General features: G+C 28.7%; 1 protein-coding gene across 5 annotated transcripts in view; it reads left to right on the forward strand.

The window, feature by feature from the left end:
* LOC106683814 (uncharacterized) overlaps positions 1 to 19,327 on the forward strand; it is a 445,492-nt gene extending 426,165 nt beyond the window's left edge. For 2 of the 5 annotated variants that reach the window (XM_067052329.1, XM_067052330.1), the window contains exons 7-13: positions 2,373 to 2,616; positions 3,833 to 3,998; positions 4,861 to 4,987; positions 5,273 to 5,437; positions 5,562 to 5,579; positions 7,185 to 7,267; positions 14,702 to 19,327. In XM_067052329.1, the coding sequence (XP_066908430.1) occupies positions 2,373 to 2,616; positions 3,833 to 3,998; positions 4,861 to 4,987; positions 5,273 to 5,437; positions 5,562 to 5,579; positions 7,185 to 7,267; positions 14,702 to 14,888 (990 nt within the window). In that variant the 3' untranslated portion in view covers positions 14,889 to 19,327. Of the gene's footprint in view, positions 1 to 2,372; positions 2,617 to 3,832; positions 3,999 to 4,860; positions 4,988 to 5,272; positions 5,438 to 5,561; positions 5,580 to 7,184; positions 7,268 to 13,003; positions 13,056 to 14,701 lie in introns of all 5 variants that reach the window. The other 3 variants (XM_067052332.1, XM_067052333.1, XM_067052331.1) reach the window with 3 other exon arrangements.
* The last annotated feature ends 1,215 nt before the right edge of the window (positions 19,328 to 20,542 follow it).

A 20,542-nucleotide genomic window follows, 5' to 3' on the forward strand; every position in this document is an offset into this window, starting at 1 on the left:
CAACATAGGGGACATTGGGGTCCTGATGGATGACTTGATTTGTGACAAATTAAGGATTTTACGAAGGATTTTGGACTGTAAGGATTGGATTCGAGAGGAATTAGATGGTATAGGCCAGCCCCAAAGCTCAACTCCGTATGTCCAAATAGGCCTTATAATAGTCATGTAGATCAGTCTTTTGTAATGGATTGGAAGTTTGGACCATTTGTCTAGTAAATGTTGTAATAGTCGGAATCGACAAGCAGTTTCCTGTATTTTCAGTCTTGTATGAGGACTGGTTTAATTTTAGGTGGTAAAATACTGGTGCTTGGGTATGCTAATGATTTGGTATTATTGGGTAAAGATAAGCTAATTATGAAACTAAATACAACTACGTTGATAAACTCTAGTAATAAGCTAGATCTCGAAATAAATACAGATAAAACAAAATATATGTTTAGGAGTAGAAACATGAGCAATTTAGGTGATATAGATATTGCAGAAAATACATTTGAACAGGTTAATAGGTTGAAGTATTTAGGTTGTATGGTAACTAGAAAAAATGAGGTTAAAGGCAGGAAAGGCTTGTTATTTTCAATCTAGAAATTGCTTATCTCATGCCTTCTGTCCAAAAATTTAAAAGTTAAAATTTACAAATTAACCCGTTTATAACATTGAGGCAAATAAGATGTTGTGTGGGGCTTTGTAACAAAAGGATTCCTAAAATGTTAAGAAACACTGAACCGACAGGTAAACGTCCAAGGGTTAGACCAAAATGTAGGTGGAAGAGGATCGAGTTGAGACTGATTTAGTAGAATTGAGCTTGGAGCTCCGGCGCTGGACAGATGTCTGTAGAGAAAGATCAGTGGTATCGGTATTGAACCTTGGTGTACACTAAGACTTTATTATTAGGTATTTATACACTTATGAATCTCTGCAAAATGGTTTGAAACCAGAGATGGGCAAAAATTAGCTATAGTTAAAACTAATATCTAAAGTTGCCATGGATACGACCCTTGTTCATGAATGAACCATTGATAAATAAATATCGTATCCATAGCAATTTTATCTATTAGTTTCGTAGTTGCCCAACTCTGTTTAAAATAAATAACAAACTGTTTATTTGTTTCAAATTGAAACTAATAAACAGTTTTTTCTGCTATTAAAGTACCTTTCTTGATGGCCACTGGCGTAGACCATCTTCCTACAAAAAATATAATGATGTACGATTCCTATTTACTATTACATTACTATAAAGTCAAAGCTTCTTATTAGAGTTGCTTTGTTTGGGAAAATCCAAAACCCTTAAAATGTGTTGTTTTAATCCATAAAATTTATTTTTAAAGTAATATGTATTTATGTATAGGAAGATGGTCAGGGTTGCGGTCAAAGGAGAAACAAAAATAGTTTACAACTATTTATTTTCCTGTATAGGAAGATGGTCAGGGTTGCGGTCAAAGGAGAAACAAAAATAGTTTACAGCTATTTATTTTCCGACGTTTCGCCCCACTTTGTAGGGCTTCATCAGGGCTAAAAAGATATAAAATGATACAATGATAAGAATAAAAATACAAAATGATACAATGATAAGAATAAAAATACAAAGATAAGATACAATGATAAGAATAAAAATAAGTAACAAAGGCAAAAGTAAAAATTTTTTATATAAAAATACGTAAAATATACAGTTAAAAAATACAGGAGATGAAATTGAGATTAAATAAACCTCATGAAAAAATAATAATTATACATAAATAAGTAAAAATAAAGATATAAAATGATAATATTTTTACTCTTGCCATTGTTACTTATTTTTATTCTTATTATTGTATCTTATCTTTGTATTTTTATTCTTCTCATTGTATCTTATCTTTGTATTTTTATTCTTATCATTGTATCTTATCTTTGTATTTTTATTCTTCTCATTGTATCTTATCTTTGTATTTTTATTCTTATCATTGTATCATTTTATATCTTTTTAGCCCTGATGAAGCCCTACAAAGTGGGGCGAAACGTCGGAAAATAAATAGCTGTAAACTATTTTTGTTTCTCCTTTGACCGTAACCCTGACCATCTTCCTATACATCAATTTTTACGGTCAACTATATATACATATATACAATATGTATTTATTTACATAGATAATAAAATACTTTAATTACTTTTCAAATCAACCTATTATCAAATTATTTATAAACAAACAAATCTTATTGCCATTTGGCAGAAAGTTTTCTGTCAAAACATTGGCATATTGCTGTGCTGCCTTGATATTGCTGGTTTTGATAAAAATCTATTTTTATGCTTTAAAATTGTATTAAATTTTGTTATAACAGTTCTCTAATATCTATTTTAACCCTTTTATATTTTATTCTTTTTTTTTTTTTTTTTTGCAGGTGATTTCACGAATTTATTATTGTGTGAACAGTTCGTGGACAGGCAGGATAACGTTACAAGAACTTCGAAGGAGTAATCTTTTACCAGTCATATCGTTATTGGAAAAAGAAGAAGATATCAACCAAGTGACACAATATTTCAGCTACGAACATTTTTATGTAATATATTGTAAATTCTGGGAGCTGGACCGAGATCATGATTTATTTATTGACAAGCATGACCTCGCTCGCCATAGTGACCACGGTAATAAACACTAATAAAACAAAAATACAGAATTTTGTAACATTTGTTTTATAGAATTAATGTTTAAAAGTTAAACTTAATTGTGTAATATTTCTATTTACTCATACCTAAATTTTTGTATATGAATTAGCGAACTGAGAAATCCTTTAAGTCACTTTTTGAAGGTTATTTAAAATTTGGCAGGTTTTCATTCTATTGAATTATATGTCTGTATTTGGGAGCATAACCTTATATACATGTAGCATTTTGGTTGTGTTAAAATGGTGGCTAGTTATCAATTAGTTGAGAAACTTAGGATTTCGCTTCTCACTGATATTCAGAAGTACTATTGAAAATTTCTATGTTGATTAAGGTGGGGTTACAGAAGTGTCTTTTTATTATTAGGTTTTGAACATTTTTAAGTTGATCCATTTAGAAAACCACAAAAGTCAAGCAAATATAAATTTAAATTTAAACATCCTAATGATATGTAGTGTTTTAATCGATAAGATTAATTAATTAAAATTCAAAGTTAAACACATTTTGGCTATTGTTCTTTTTTATATATTTATCGATAATTATTATCTACTTCAGGTAGCGGAATATCTCACTGAGTAAAGTACTGTTTTACTATCTTCTCGGTAGGCACGGGTTCAATTCTGGCTGTGGCAGTTCATTATTCATTTTGTTTCTTCAGCCATGAGTCAACACTGTGGGTTTGAGAACACCCAGCCTCTCTAACTTGGGTACTCTTAATCTGGCAGTCGAGCATAATCTTGAACAAATCGCCTAATTGTATTAGTGTTGATCGAGAACTTCTTTACAAAGTACTGAACCTCTGACCCTTCATGGGTTTATTGTCTTCCTTACGACTGTAAAGCTGATTAACTTTTTAATAAGTCTTGTTAATTTAGATTAAAATACCAGAATAACGTTTATTGTTTTAGTTGGTTACATAATAGGTTCAGGGTCAGAGTAACATTTTAATTATTAATCATTTTTGATCGGATTGACCAATTATGTTGTGGCCTGGACTATTTTCCAAAAACTAAGTATTTGTGGCTTATTGGCATAACATTGATTCGTCTATCAGTATGTTTTTTATAAAAAAAAAAAATTTAATTAAGCTCTACCTCTTTTAAATCAGTCTCTGTAAATGTTTTAAAAATTATTTCTCTATGATCTATGTCTTATTGCAGTTTCTTCACATAATTAAGGAATAATATGTTTATTTCAGCTCTCTCTACCCGCCTCATCGATAGGATTTTCTCCGGGGCCGTCACGAGAGGAAAGCAATCCAAAGATACAGATAAACAAAACAAGATGTCATATACTGAGTTTGTTTGGTTTTTATTAGCCGAGGAAGACAAATCTCATCCTAGGGCCATCGAATACTGGTTCAGGTAAGTAAATATCCATTTGTCTTGTATTGGTTAAGTAACTGAGAGATCCAAGAAAATTACTAACTCCTCTCCCATTAAATGTATGGTTTATTAATTTTACCCTTGTTTTATTTTTAGGGAATCAAAAAGCTGCTAACATAACATAATTTAAATTGCATGTTTATAAATTATTGTGATCGATTCCATCATATTTCAGGATCGTATTACTTATTGACTACAATTTATACTATCTCCCATCTCTTCTTAAAATTTTTACTTCATAGGATTTTGCTTTTATCTGTCTAAACAAAATAAAAATATAGGAAGAAAATAGTCCGGGTGGCGGTCAATAAAGGTATCAAAATAGTAACACAAAACTATTTATTGATAACCAACGTTTCCCCCCCCCCCCACTTTGCAGGGCTTCATCTAGGCTGATAAGAATGACGTTTTGCTGCCAACTGAGAAAAATATATTTTTATTATTACGTTCTTTATCGATGTCCCTGATCAGGGTCGGCAAATATTATGTTTTTTTTTATAATATATTTTACAATAATAATTAAATATATCTGATAAAAGTTTTTATTTATGAAAACAACATGACATATGAATTAATTACATAAAACTGTTTGTTTGAATCATTATGCAAATTTAAAAAAGATATTTACTTTTTTCAAAATATTCTCTAGCTTAAATTGAAATAAAATTATATAAGGAGAGGGTTCTTAATATTTCTCGTCGCTCCGATTCTTATTACTATATAGAAGATGGTTTGAATTCAAATATTACAAAAAATTATTGTAACATTTAAAATCATAAATTATTCAGATGAATAAAATGATAATATAATGTATTATGTAAGTTTTTTTTATTTTTTCCAGATGTATGGATCTTGATGGTGATGGATACCTATCCATGTATGAATTAGAATATTTCTATGACGAACAGCTCCAGCGAATGGAGGGAATCGGCATTGAATGTCTACCTTTCGAGGATTGCCTTTGTCAAGTAAATAAAATAATTATGTTTCGAAAACAAATACTTATGAAAATTTTATTGCTCATTTTTTCTGATTAATCGGACATAAAAAAAATGAACTTGATTGGCTTTTAATGCTTTATAGTTCATTTTTGACTTAACTTATCCACCTAGGTTTGATTATGTAATTGTGAATTAGTATTAAAAATATTTCGTAATCCAGATGTAGTTGTTAAATTAATGTTTGTACTTTGTAATTCATCTTCTGATGTTATTTCATAAATTCTATTCTTGTTATTTCTTGATGTATTTCAGATGTTAGACATGATCAGGCCAGAAGTTCCAGGAAAAATATCATTGAGCGATCTTAAAAAATGCAAGATGACCCCCATCTTCTTTGATACTTTCTTCAATCTAGAGAAGTACTTAGATCATGAGCAGAGGGATCCATTTGCGTCGCAAAGAGATCACGAAAATGAGGTAATGTCCATCAGTCTTTGAGAGTTTATTTAGCATAATGTGTTATATTAATTATTTTGAATTTTATTATCTACAATATAAGAAAATTTATTTATTAATAATTTGTATTATATTTTTCAAACAGTCAAGGGAAAATGAACAGGTATTTTTTACTAATATCTAAAATTTATTAAATTATTTAAATATTTTTGAATGTCTATAAAATCTGAGATGAGAAATAAAACACACGTTAGAGATGTTGTTTGTGCTAAACATATAACACTAATTTTGAGTGAAATCTTCATCCCTTCTATGCTAAGTGAGATACAAAACATTGTAAAGGATGGTAGAACTACACTCCCTTCTTAAATTGTTAAATTGTTCTGATTTTTTTGTTACTCACACCTGAATATAAATTATAAATATATAGTATAAATTACTTAATTAAATAATATAAGGAATACCAAAAAGTTTCTGATATTTCATAAAAGTTGGCCCCACCAGAAGGTTTTGTTAAGATTGTCAGTCGTGGAACATAATATCATAGGTTTGATCATCCGGTTAAAACATATTCTTGAAGTTTTAGTGATTCCGTATCAGCATCGCATTATTTTTTTCATGCGAAAATCTCAGGTTTTGTGCTTAATAAGATTTTTTTTTGTGAGAATTTGAAGAAATCTGCAGCTGAGGCAGATTGATTGGTTGCAACACCGGTGAAAATCTATTAGGAAGTCCTATTCTACCCTTTGTACTCACCAGACAATGCTCCTTTGGATTATCACTTGTTATGGTTGATGGCTAGAAAGATTGAAAAATAGTAACTATACTTTCAATGAAACGTAATGTACCATTTTGCAATAAATTCCTTATTTTTGATAGAAAAAGTTGGAAACTTATTTGTACCCCAAATACAAATATTACACTCAGTATGAAAGAGATACATTATTTTAACCCATTAGAGAGGGTGATTTTTTTTTTTTTTTTGCACGGTCCTCAAGATTGAATATGTTTTCCTTTATATTGTTATTTATGATATAAAAAAAACTTGTTTACTATGGAAATCACCTAATTCGTACAAATAAGATGATTGCACACTGTGTGTTCTGCTCGATCCTTAGAAAATATTTATAGAGAGGAACAGATTGAACACCATGTAAAGTAAAATAATTAAAATTGATAAACGTTTATTTCAAAAATTGTTAGATAATATAAAATCGTTATTTTGCTTTTAATAACAGAATATAATACAAAGAAAATTTTTAAGAAATAGTAAAAAGTCAAAAAAATCAGTTGAATAATGAAGAAAATAATACAAATGAGGAATAAATAAAAAAATTCTTTTTTTTTGCACACAAAAAAACCATTACCAAATTTGGTTTTTCTGTACTTAACAGATACTATTAATTCAAAAACAGTTTTATATCGACGACTACTTAACTAAGAATAACTGATAAATGCTCATTATTACACACGGTGTGCAGTCGGTCTCGGGTGGATTAAGTTAGTACAACGGGTAGATTTCACATCCTTCAGTTATTTGAACAAAAAAAAGAAAATTTATAATTCAAGGTTGAATAATTTAACCAAGAAGGGCAGTGTAAGACTAGGTACAGAAAATTATATGAAAAATAACAGTAATTCTTTTAATTTACTTCATTCATTTTTATTATAATGTTGTATCATCTAATGTAAACATATAATATGAATCCTTTTCAATGATAATAGAATATTAGTAAAAATTTATATATAATTTTTTTTTTGTGGCTAGATGTCTGATTGGGATCGATATGCAGCCGAAGAATACGAGCTGCTGGTCGCTGAAGAAGGAGGTGCCGACGGCCAGGAACCACTGTAGGTCTTCAATTTATATTTTTATTTTTGTTTTCTTCTCTCTTATATAAACTTGACATTAATTTTCTATATTCTCTCAATATCATCTATAGCTTTTCTAGTAGCTATATTTTGCGTGCGCATGGTCTAGTTATTTCTTCTGATTATAATTTCAAAGATCTTTTTCATGCAAATAAATATTACATTGGCGGTTGTTCTTATACAACAATAATAAAAAATCACATTTGTGTTATTTAAGAGCCATATAAAATTAAGTAAATCAAAAAATTTCAACCTCCCGATAATGAAATTTTGGATTCTGGATTTGGATGAAACTTATGCTTCTCTTACATGTTCTTCAAATGGTTTGTACTTATTATTATTGGAGACCAAGACAGGAGGATTAATACATTGAAAATTTGATTTTTAAATGCTAAGCTAAAATGTTTGGAAAGCTTAACACCAGCTAGTCAAACAGACTATAGGTGGAATATTTTTTCCATTAATTAGTATTAATTCAGTTTGACATCATCATCTTCAGACTGTCGAAAAGGCAGTTGGACAAAAATTATATATAGTTGAAACTAATAGTTAAAATTGCCGTGGATACGATATTTATTTATGAATGGTCCATTCATTGCCAAGGATCGTATCCATGGCAACTTAAGTTATTTGTTTCAGCTATAGCTAGTGTTTGGCATCTCTGGAAAAGGCTACTTGTTTTGCTTAATACATCAGACAAGTAGTTTAACTGTTAAGCTTTTTTTTTCTTCCATGCCACAGGAAATAGACTATTAAGCCATTTTCCTTCTTGCGGTCTAATATAAGTTTACTTTTGAACGTGTTACTACACATTAAAATATTATCTCCATCCATGTCACCCATGTTGCATAGAGGGCATGTCAGTAAGTCTGCGAGGCCAATCCGATGGAGATGTTTTTGGAGGAGATCATGTTGATCTTAGACGGCTCTCCAGCCTGATAACCACTCTACAGAAGGCCCTCGACAAGGTGTATTCAGTTATTTAGGAAGTAAGGATCGACCGTGCCAGGGGATGAGCCTTGGACACTGACACAGGTAGATAAGAGGATCAGTAGGCTAGAAGGTAGGGTAACAGTTCTAGTTGCCGAGATGAAGTGAACGGACTAGAATTGTTGAGAGAGGAGCCATCTATATTAGTTGCCGAGATGAAGCGGATGGATCAAGATTCATGGGCAAGGAAAGGAGAAAAGGATTGATTGAGAGTAGAGAGGCCATGTCATGGGTGAGTGTAAATCAAAAACAACTCTTTAGAGAACAGGATCGGCAATAAACCGAAACTACCTCAAGTAGAGCGTACACATGCAGGACTAGGCCTCGGATAAGGCTGTAGATCAAAGATCGATTAGGCCTTCGTTAAGGCCCTTATTTATAGGCCTAGTGCATGTGGCTGTAACCGAGAAGCAAGACTCCTCTCGCTACAAGACCAATGGTTATGCAAGGAGGTGATTTTGTCAAAATCACGCTTGATCAACAGATTTTTCCCCATATAAAGGTACCCACTTTATGAGGCTGGGCGAACCCCCGGAGGGCTCCTGAACCCACTGGGCTGTCTCAAAGCTACAGTAACTGAATAAATAATTATCTGCCACAGCTGGATTTGAATCCGGGTCGTTGGAGTTATTAGAACAGTGCCTTACCGCTGAACTATCCCACTTCAATTTACTAATTTATTTATAATAATCTTTATATATTCTCGGATACATTCCTTTAGAATAACATTACAGGTCTAATAGATGGGCTTTAGATCATTAGAGTAAAATATAATAAAAGAAAAAAAATTAAATTAAAATGAATTAAGAAAACAGAATAATACTAATATTAAAAATATAAATAATGGCTTTTAGTTACAAAAAATAAAGAACAAATTTGAAATTATTTTGGAAAGATGGAATAGACGGGATTTGAAAGTGTGAAGGATTATGGAACTACAGAAGTAAATAGAAATGGAATTCTAAAGATATGTGAATCTGAAAAAGAAAGATCTATCAAGAGCTGTGGTTGAATGTGCTATTGGTCATTAGTGTGATGACTGAGAAAGGAAATTATGGTAATGAATTTGAATTTAAGGAGATCCAATCAGTATGATAGCCTAAGTAGAATATGTCTTCAACATTGATAGATACCATCTGTAGCCGAGGGAGTTCAGGCATAGGTCTTTACAAACTCGGAACTTCAACAGTGCTGGTTTGATCTGGCCCTGATGGGTTAATTTTTATTTCTGTAGCAGTCCTACAAAATGAAAACTTAACTCCCCACAATGGTTAGAATTAGAATAGTACCCTGTAGATAATCCCTCTGTTTGTCAGAAATGACCAGAAGGGGGTTCATAAAAAAAAATATTCAGTTGTCAAGCCCCATATAAATTTTCCATGAATTATGTTAAACGTGGACGTGAACCATTTTATTGGTTTTTCATTCAGCTTATTGATTCTTTTCTTGAGTTTTGAAGTTGTTCTCTTTTTATGCTGTCAAGTTTTTGGATATCATTTTTTTTTTTTTAGTTTATGGTTTTTCCTTTTATTATTTTATTATATATATATTTTTTATATATATCATGTAAAATAAGAGAATAATAGTATCACAGAAACCTCTACAATAAGATTCTGATGCTATGCCGTTGGACAATGACCAAAGTCATGAATTTGAAACAAAACAAATATATCATCATACATACTGTTATTATTGGAAGATCGCTGATTGACTGTGTGTATTATTAATAAATGTAATACGGTTCGGGTGCAGTCAAAAAACTCAAATGGTAATAACTATTTTTATTTGAGCTAACGCTTCGCCCCACGTTGCAGAGCTTCGTCAGGGCTTAAAATCGACTTTATTGTCATTATAGATGCTATAATAGTGAAAAAGTAAAAATGCTTCAATTATCGTTTGGCAGAACAAAATTTTTGGACCCTTTTTTTAACAAAATTTTTTTAGCCCTGACGAAGCCCTGTAACATGCGGCAAAACGTTGGCTCAAATAAAAATAGTTATTACCATTTGAGTTTTTTTTTTACTGCATCCGGACCATATTCCATTTATTAATAATACTATTATTATAATTTTATATTGAATATAATGTTTTTAAATACTAGAAAATAATAAATTTCATAGAAAAGCATCACAATCATATATTTTTCATGAGATATAGAAAGCTTTTTTTATGAAAATTATACATTAAGTATTTAAAAAACAAAACAATTTTTTTAAAATCTTTTTTTCAATATCAAGAAATATTTTGTATTTTTTCTTTAATATTTTTTTTTCATCTTCATCTTTTCCTAAAATTTTCGATGTGTTAGAAAGCACCGCTTCTATTTTATATGGATGTAACTTAATACTATGCATTTGTGCTATAACCTCGATTGCATGTAAGACAATATTTATTTTTCTTTAAACCTTTTTCTTCTTCTTTCATACTTTTCAAATGGTTCCCTAAGTGTTTCATCTTTTTAATATTTCATGTTTCTTATGATAATTCTGCAACAATCTCTTATTCTATAAAATAATTTATTATAATTAAACCATTATTTAATTATGACAGTGTCAATTTTAAAAAAAAAAGTATTTATTTAGTTGATAATTTTATAAAAGTGGATTAAGTGATTTCCTATGCACTTTTTTTTTAACTCCTTAATAATTAAAATTAAATTTGTTTCTTCATTGTTTTTAGGATTCTTATTACTAATTACATTGTATATTGTATTAACCATTAAATCCAAACAATTAGTTTTTAATTTTCATTATTAAGATGACTTTCGGATTTATATTATCCATTATCTAATCTACAAACATACAGGCTTTCTCAGTTTCAACTCTGGGAATCACTTTTATTAATACAAAAGTAAAAAAAAAACAAATGTTCACATACACTTTCTGAAATTTTGTAGAATATTATTTCCAAATCTTATTTAATATAGTTAACCCACAAATCAAACTTAATAAGGGAAATTGCATTTAACATTTGTTAACTTCCCATATTTCACAGTTAATTAGCTACTGTTGTCACTTATCACCTTTATTATGGATTTTTCTTATTACCAATTAGATCTACAAAAATTTCATCCATTATAGCAAACTAGATATTATTTTTGATTATGGCCGAATGTTCGGGATATGAAAGGTTAAGACTAAAACGATCTAAATTATTGTAATTGTTAAAATACCAAGTTTCAAACAAACAACATAATAATAATAATAATAATTTTCTATGTTTAGACTCTTCCTAATATAAATACAGTTATATATACAATCCTTAACTTCCTTCGTACTACTATTATTCCTTATCATCGACCACTAATTTTAACAATCTAGAGACGCTATTTACTAGCTGAAATAGAGGATGTCTGAGACGAGCCACGGGAGCAACTTGGTTCTAGCAGATCCTGATAAGAATTATTGAATAAATGCTTTACCAACTCTAACTGTGAGCGTAATCAAATCGTATATTTTTAAAAGTTTTTGCTACCTTGTGTTCTGATAAGATTTCAGGTATATACTGAAAATAATTAGATGAAAAATATCATTTACTTAACTTCAGTCTCGGTTTGGTATTTATTCCATAATTTTAACCCCTCTATATGCACATCTTAGTACGAGCAAGCCCTCGCGCACAAAAATAATTATAAACCATTGAATCATTTTGAACAGTAATAAATATCTCATTTATTTTTCTGTTTTCTATCAATGAACTCGCATTCATATTTTTTTACTCAATACCTGCAGGTGGGCTTTATATAACAGTAAGATTTTTTTTTTTTTTTAAATTGATTATGGGGGGTATAGTTACGTGCAAAAAAAAAATGACTAACTATCTACATTATAAATAAAAAAAAGATAAATAAATAGATAAAAATAACAATTCTTAAGAACAGAGAAAAAGAGAAGTTAATAACAAAAACATTCATGGATTTGATAAAATAAATAATTCCAACTTCTAATGGGGAAAAAAAAAGTTTATTTGTGAAAAAGACGAAGAGAAAAAATAAACAAAATATTTGTAATGACAACAAATGGTCAAATTACCCTTTAATGTTACTTTTTCATTCATTTTTAGAAATTTTAATTACAGATTAACTTAACGCTACTATCACTTTCTAATCATAATTTTTTTTAATTTGTATGATTGGATCTGAGGTATAAATTTATATTTAGATTGTCTTTGAGGATGGCCGATTTGGCCGAAGCGTTGGACTTTTAAAGATATAATAAAGAATGTTTTTTGATAAAACTTAACAGTCACTAAGAGAGTTTTATGAAAAAATCTTAATGATGAAGATACAGAATATTCAATCCATCATTATACGATAACTTGAGCAAATCAAGTCACATCTGCGGTTTGTTTTGTATGTAATAAAATTATACATTTTTGGTGGTATTTTGTTCACTCCTGAGATATTTTATAAAAGTGACATTTTTCGCTAAAATCGTATCAAAGAATATATCGAACCATTTTTATTTTAGTTTGTTTGAAAGTTGTTTTATTGAGGTTTTTTTTTTTTCATATTTGGTTAGGGTGTTAAGGATGTTTCTTGTTTTTACTCATTATTTTTTGATTTGTTAAAAGGCAATTTTAATTAATTCCATAGTATTCAAGCAGAACTGTATTTTTCGGAATATACTATTGTTTAATACTTTAATGTACAAATATATATTCAATTATTATGTATTAAATAATAATTATATTAATTTTTTATTAATTAATTGCTAATTATTGCAGAGAGGGTGACGATGAAATTTAGCCCTCATATCTCTAAGTGATAATTGAATTTGTAAGTATTTATAATTAAGTTTTTGTTGGATTGCGAAGCATGTAGTGATGATGATGATGAGGAGGACAAGATTTTATCTACGTTCTGCTTTAACCGCATCTAGTCTTGTTTTGAATTATTTTTTTCTTTTTGTTTATTTTCTGTATTATAAACGGCGCTAATTTTAATTACTCTTAATTCAGAGTTGAACAAAATAAATGTAGATAAGATAATGGCTTTTACGAAAAGCGCACTTTAGGAAACGATTGCTAAATAATGAAACTATGTAACTTAATTCATTTTGCATCAGTGCACTTTGGTCGCAAATATTGACATAACTATAATTATATTTTACTTTGCCTTTATTTTTAAAAATATATATATTTTAATTTAGCACCAGTAGTTTGTTTTCTTTGCATGGTTTGATAAATGATTGTGTTTTTGATGCATGTAATAATATTTTTCCATTTTCTATTATAATTTTAATTCGGCCCTTCTTTATGATGCGTCTAAGATTTCTCAATGACATTGGTTTATTCGTTTAAAAATATTTCTGAAGTGCTGATTCTTACGATTAAAATTTTTACCCATTCCTACATGATCTGTCGGAATGGAATTCTAGTAGAAGATTGTCATTCTGATTAAACCTTTTATGATGGAGAGGGTAAGTGAAAGCCAAGAAAAGTGAAGCCAGAAAGGCGGGCATTCACGGGCAAGGTGGAAGAGTATGGGCCAATCAACCTTCTTTCTCTATTTACATCACAGTTATCAAGTTTGTACGAATTACGCAAGAGTAGTTTAATTGATTTTCATTGTCAATGAACCAAATTACTGGAAATGGCATTTACTACATTTTATATTCAGTTTGTATTTGCGATTAAATGAACTCCACACAGTTTTGTTGTTTAGAATTTAAAATTGAAAAAACTATATATATTTGATTTTATGACTGGAAGATTTGTCAATGAAAATTCCTGAATGACTCCTTATAAGATAGTTTTTACATTATAATTTTTTTAAAATAATGTGACAAAATTATATTAACGGTTTTAATAAAGAAACAAGGAGAGTTGAATGTATCAATAGTTTTAAGACTCATTTTAGAATTTAATGAAAGTAGTTGTTCTGAGGATTTGATGGAGGTTAAGGATAAAAATTGCCTTGCTCAGAACGTTTTGATTTCTGCCTAGGTTGGTTAATATTGATTTTTGGTGGCCATGAAATATGAATCATGACATTCCTACTCTGGATTTCAATGGAATTTTGGAGTGATTAAAAAAAATTGATCTGAAGATGGGACATTAGCCCCGAAATATTACTGTCAACAATAACATATGAATATTCTTAATAAATAAAAAAAAAAATAGGAAGGTTTATTATATACACTAACTTAAAAAAAAAAATTCATAAAATGTAGTTGACTTATTTTTAGCCGAAATAGGGATTAGCACCAAACCTCATACTACATAACATCCCAACTGTAGTATAGCGAGGGTCCATTGCAAATCGGAGAATTGAGCTGAAGTTATTTTATTTTATTTTTTTTTCTAGCATATATTAGATTTGGTTGGATAGATAAAATTATTTTATTGCAATGCAATATTTATTATACATGCCACAAGTTCCCTTAAAATATTGTAAATATTTATTGTATTTTTTTTTTTCAGTATATATGAGTACTCAACTGAAGACGATATACTTTCACCCAACTTGGATGAAATAATGAACGGTGGAACTTACATAAATAACAACAGTAAACTGTTCTGGCACCAGCCGAACGTTACTGTGACTACCTACGATGATTTGAATGATTCAGAGGATTATGCCGATAGTGACAGTCCTGTATTCGACTAAAAATCAGCCATCTTGGTTTGGTTTACGGGCAGTCGATGGGAGGAGTCACGCCTGAAGTTCTTATTCATTTGTCTCTAAATCTACACAATAGACTTCATGAATCTCTTGTGTTAAAAGATATTAAGTTGAAGCAAACTTGACTGAGAGTTCAAACAATCAATTTCGTATCATTTGTTAGGATACAATAATCGTTACTTGTAGTTTACATTATAAACTTCATTTTTGTTTTCATTTATTTAACATGTTTACAATTAAAAAAAAAAAATGTTTAATGGTATCCTAAAAGTTCCTAATTACATATTAATAAAAAGTATACATGTCACAACAAAAACTTATTAATTTTAATATATTTTATTTAATTGTTATTTGTTAATATGTTTTTCATTTATTAATTGACATTAATATATAATTATTATCTATGATAAATTTAGAGCTATTAGAAAAATTTACAATTTTCTGTTATTTATAATGTTAAAAATTGTTACAGTTATCTCCAGAAATTGTGTGTTTCTCTTTAAAGCTAAAAAAAAAAATTTAGTATTGATGACATTTTAAAATTCTTTACTTGGTAATTTTAGGTGTTTTATTATCATATTTATCATATTATTGCAGATAATAATTGATTGAAAGATTTGTTATTGATATTAGTCTTATATAACTATTGTTATTTATATTTATATATATTCTACATCACCATCTATCATGACCGTAGTTGTAACACTGTAAAAAATGAAACCTGTGAAGGTTTCCGTTTAGCTTTATAAATGTGTGTACCTGTCGAACTGTTCTTTTCTATTTGAATTGTAATCTTTCTTCCATTTGGCATCTTCCATTCTATTTAAAATATATTACACCTAAGTCTTAAATGGAATATTGTATGTCTATTATGTATTTTTCTAATACTCTTTATCTAATTAATTGTCTTCATATCAAGAAATATATTTTTTAAGCTTTAAAATGCAGATACATTCGAACCTCTGTGTGTTGAACTTGTTACTTAAATCTTGTAAAAAAAAAAAAAAAAAATAGAGAAATGGAAAATTTTTAATTTTTCATTATACTATAAAGGTATCAGTAGTAAATGATAACATCCATTAGTGTTAAATTTTTAGGGTTGATAAAAAAAAAAAATTAACCAACATTTAACATATTTATACATAGGACTCTGTGTTCCGGTACCTCTCTTTAGGGGGAAAACAAATAATATGACAGTTGAAAACATTGAATTAATCACACATTAAGCTTCCTACTTGTTACACTTCATATAAAAGAATTGTAACGATCGAGTGGTTTTTTTTTTTTTTTGTTTTTTTTTCAAGCCAATGATTTGGAATATCCTACCCCTCCTGGAAGGTTACCGTTCCAGCACCTCTATTCCAAGAAATCGAGTCCTGTACATGTATATGTTAATTTATGTACTAATAATTTGTTTAGAGTAGATGTACCAGTTATGGGGAGTTATAAAGAAAAATTATGTGTTTTTAAAAGTTATACTATTTTAAATCTCTCTTATTATATATAAAAGTTTTTAGTGATCATCGTGTAGTATTTTATTTTACATAAGATCCTCGTGTAATATTTTATTTTACATATAAGGTGGAAATATAAATAAGTCATAAAAAATTGAGTTTTCTCATTTCATTAAGTTATAATTTGTAAAATGGGAGTTTTTCAGCCGTTAGGCTAGTATTAAAAAAATTTTAAGTTACATTTTATTTAGTGTAATATACAAAGAAAAATCGTGGTCTCACTTTTTTATAAATGTTCAGAAGAATTAAATTTAGCTAGAAATAATTTTTATTTTTCACTTTACAAATATTATTCGAAAGTGATTTTGAGCTGTTTAAATATTTTTTTTCACCTGTTTTGACTTTACTATAGTGTCCACCATCGAAAAAAATCCCTCTAAAATTTTAATATATTCATTTATAACCAGTATTATTATTATTATAACCTCTGAAATCCGATAATTAAAGCCGTGCTTATCTTCCCTTCAAAACATTTAATAAGACATATTTTAAAAAATTCATTTATATCGATCGAGCTTAAATGAAAAACTAGGAATCTGCATGATGGTATAATAAGACTTTTTTTTCAGTTTTGACTTTACCATCAGGCCCACCATAAAAAAATCTATTCGAAACTATTGTTTTAATTTAAAAAAAAATCAAGATACCTTATCTTTCCCCTCTAAACTTTATATGCCTTCTATACGTTCATGATTTGAATTAAATTATTTTAACTAGAATATAATATAAAATGATCTATCAAAATGTACTAATTAAAAAATAATAATGACTAATATAAAAATAAAATTATTATATAATATAATTCCTATTATTGGTAATAGAACAATCCCTTAAGAATCTCCACTAAAAACTTATATTTTAGTCACTCAGCAGAATGAGTTTTGGTTTGCAATATTTTATTTTTTTCTGTTAAGTAATTTTTTTTAACTTTAAATTGTTCTTTACTGGTACATCTACCTTAATATAAATTTTTAAATGTATAATATGTGTAAATAAATTTTAATAAAGCATGTTATGTACTTATAATATTCATGTATGGTATTATTAAAAAGGTTAGGTTATAATGCTTATTGTTTAAAGGCATCCAGTGCCTTTTTGATTACATAGAAATTTTATTTCAAAAACAGGAAGTTCAGTACATAGAGGTTCAATTGTATACCCATAGAATGAGAAATACTGACCTGTATACTTCATTATTTTTTTCCTTCTATTATTTCTGTTTTTTCGTTTATCTCGTCACTAACCAAAGAAAAAAAACTATACTAGCAGGGAGAATATAGTAATTTAGTCCAGAACGTTATTAAAATAGTGTTTCTCAATCTGTGGTTACATTACGTTTATCTTTATCAGTCAGTTAATAGCATTAAAATGCCTTACTTTTAATAATGAAAATAAAATGTGTTCAAAATAGGGTAAGTAGTAACGTAGTCTAGTCTAAAACATTAGTACAATTAACCAACCATAGAATCAGAGAGTCCCGTTTAATCAGAAAATCTGTTTTAACTAAATATATTTTAATCGTATTAATTACTTTAAATAACCATTTCATCTTCTAGGTGTTATATTTCATTAACTTTAAGGGTTGGTTGTCGGGTTAAAGGTTATAATGTATGTTAATAACTTAACCTGTCAGATTCTTCTTAGTAAATTTGATTATGAACTAGTTTACTGTGACGTCTAAGAAGAACTGGCATACATTTTTTTTTTAGTCTTGTATGCATATCCAAGACTAAACTAAATCTCGACTCAGCAACCGTCCCTAAATATTATAAGATCTTGCTGATGATATAATACTATATAACAAAGTAATTTATTGTGTTATTTTTTTATATAACATATAATAATATCCAATCTAATAGCAACATAGTGTAACATAGTACTGTGTATAAAATGGAGTAAAGTGGATTTTGTGATTTGGTCTTATCTCTAGCTAGTGTCGTTAAAGAATCTCTCGTAACTTCAAAAATTTAATAGCATTAGCAAAATAAGATTTTTAAATAACATATATATTAACCTAAAATGGCTAGTTGATAAATATTTTGATCAAATTACAAAATTTCAGTCATAACATTATTTTATCAAAACTGCGAGGAGAAAAAAAAAAACGGGGAAAATCAAAAGAATGTGTCATTTTAATTTAATGTATTTTTTTTTTATTTGTTTAATCCTCGTCCCTGATTAGTTGTGATGAATAGTTTATAATATTAATGTATATAGTGTTTTTAGGTAATAAGAGTCGTTGTACACGATGAGCGTGTTGTGTTGTGCTGAATGTAAAATATTTAATTTTTAAAATAACAATAAATTAATTTAATTCATTGTAATGAGTGAATGTTATTTTATTATTATTATTTTTTTTTAATAAAATAAAAACAAAACTTTGTCCCTTTATAAAGAATTATTTTATTGTGTGTGGCATAATTTTTAAATGTCGAGTTGCATATTTCTTTGAACCTTTCGTTATGATTATGTTTTCTTTATTTTAAAAAAATGAGAAAATGACTTTATATAAATGTTTGTAAAATTTGTCGAGAGAGAAGGTATATATTTACACCCTGGTTTTTTGTGTGTATATAATGTGAAAAGTGTTACATAATGAGATATTGTGTACCGATGTAGAATAGGTGCTATAGATACGTTACTTTAATACCCCAAAGAATTTTCCTATGTACAAACGATATATATCATGCATATATATATGTATATGAACAGATAGACTAACAATTTAGATATAAACAACGATTTTGTATTAATGAGATATTTTACATGAGCTGTAGTTTCATATTTGTTTTTCTATTCATGTTATAAAAGTGTTCTAGACTGATCTAGAATTTTTAAAAGTTAATTTTAGCATTTGTAACTCTGTTACCATCATATGTGAAAAAAAAAAAATTAAACATGAAGAATTTATTTTTAATTGTACCTTTTCACCCATTCTCTAGAATCAGAGGTTTATAACTACTAAGGGTTGGAGGAACTTTAAAAATAATGGCAGTCATTCAAAAGCCAGACCAACTCGAGTTACAAATACTCCTATACTATCTGTCTAACACTTCTTTACAATGTACGAACTGTAAGAATTGTGTAATGTTTTCGATTTGTGATAAACAGAAAGCTGGTTCAGTCATTATTTTGGCATTTGCCTTCAAGAATAAAGGGAACTCATTATATGAATAAAGAATTCGCTGTCACGTTATATGATCAATCTGAATGTCCATCTTTGATTTTAAAGTCATTCCGATTGACTGTGTTGGAGTCCCTTTACTGCAATCCCCTTACACGCCAAGCCAGGGCCTCTTCTATTAGCTTCCACCAGCTAGTTGATCACATCAGTTTTAGGTCCAAGCAGTTGTCATCTTTGGTCGCCCAGCTAATCTTGCTCCATTTGGGCCATTTATGGGAGCCTTCTTGAACATAGTCATGACTATGTCCACATCATTCATAAAGAAATTTAATTCATTTTTAAAAATAAAAGGAATATGGTTATGTTATGTATTATCTTACTTTATTACATTATTTTAGTTATTTGTGTCTTTTTTAGCTCATATTGACTCGCAATTGATAGTTTTTTACTATTTGAATTATTTTGACCCCAACCGAACCATCTTCCTTTTATATATTACCTACTGTTAATAAACAATCTTAAAAAAAAAAAAATAATATATACACACTTTTCTTAGAACATTGTTTTTACCTGTAAAAGTATAATATTTCACAGAGAACATTACATTATAAAATGGACATTGATTGTTTCTGCTTCAAGCTACAGATATTTAGGTTTTTATATTATTTTTTATTGCGAATAAGGGACTTTATTTATTTTTTTCGGAACTTGATTGAATGGAGAGTACTGTACGGACAGTTGAATACAATGGAATTCCATTAAGAAGAGGACCTGATTAGGAAAATTGCTATTCAGTGGGTCAAAGTGCAAATCTCATGATTGGCAATGGTAAACAATAGAGGATTATAATTTAAGAACATCTAAAATATGTAAGATGGTGGGATTGGATAAATCGATAGAGAAAATGCTAGCGACATAGAAATGGTAAAGCCATTTGAACTCATCATAAAATAGGGGGGAGATAAGGGGACCCATGAAAACCCCAAACATGAATGTACAAA

The sequence above is a fragment of the Halyomorpha halys genome, unplaced genomic scaffold (genome assembly GCF_000696795.3).
Source record: "Halyomorpha halys isolate HHAL.00 unplaced genomic scaffold, Hhal_1.1 Scaffold3.1, whole genome shotgun sequence".
In the NCBI taxonomy this organism is placed as follows: domain Eukaryota; kingdom Metazoa; phylum Arthropoda; class Insecta; order Hemiptera; family Pentatomidae; genus Halyomorpha; species Halyomorpha halys.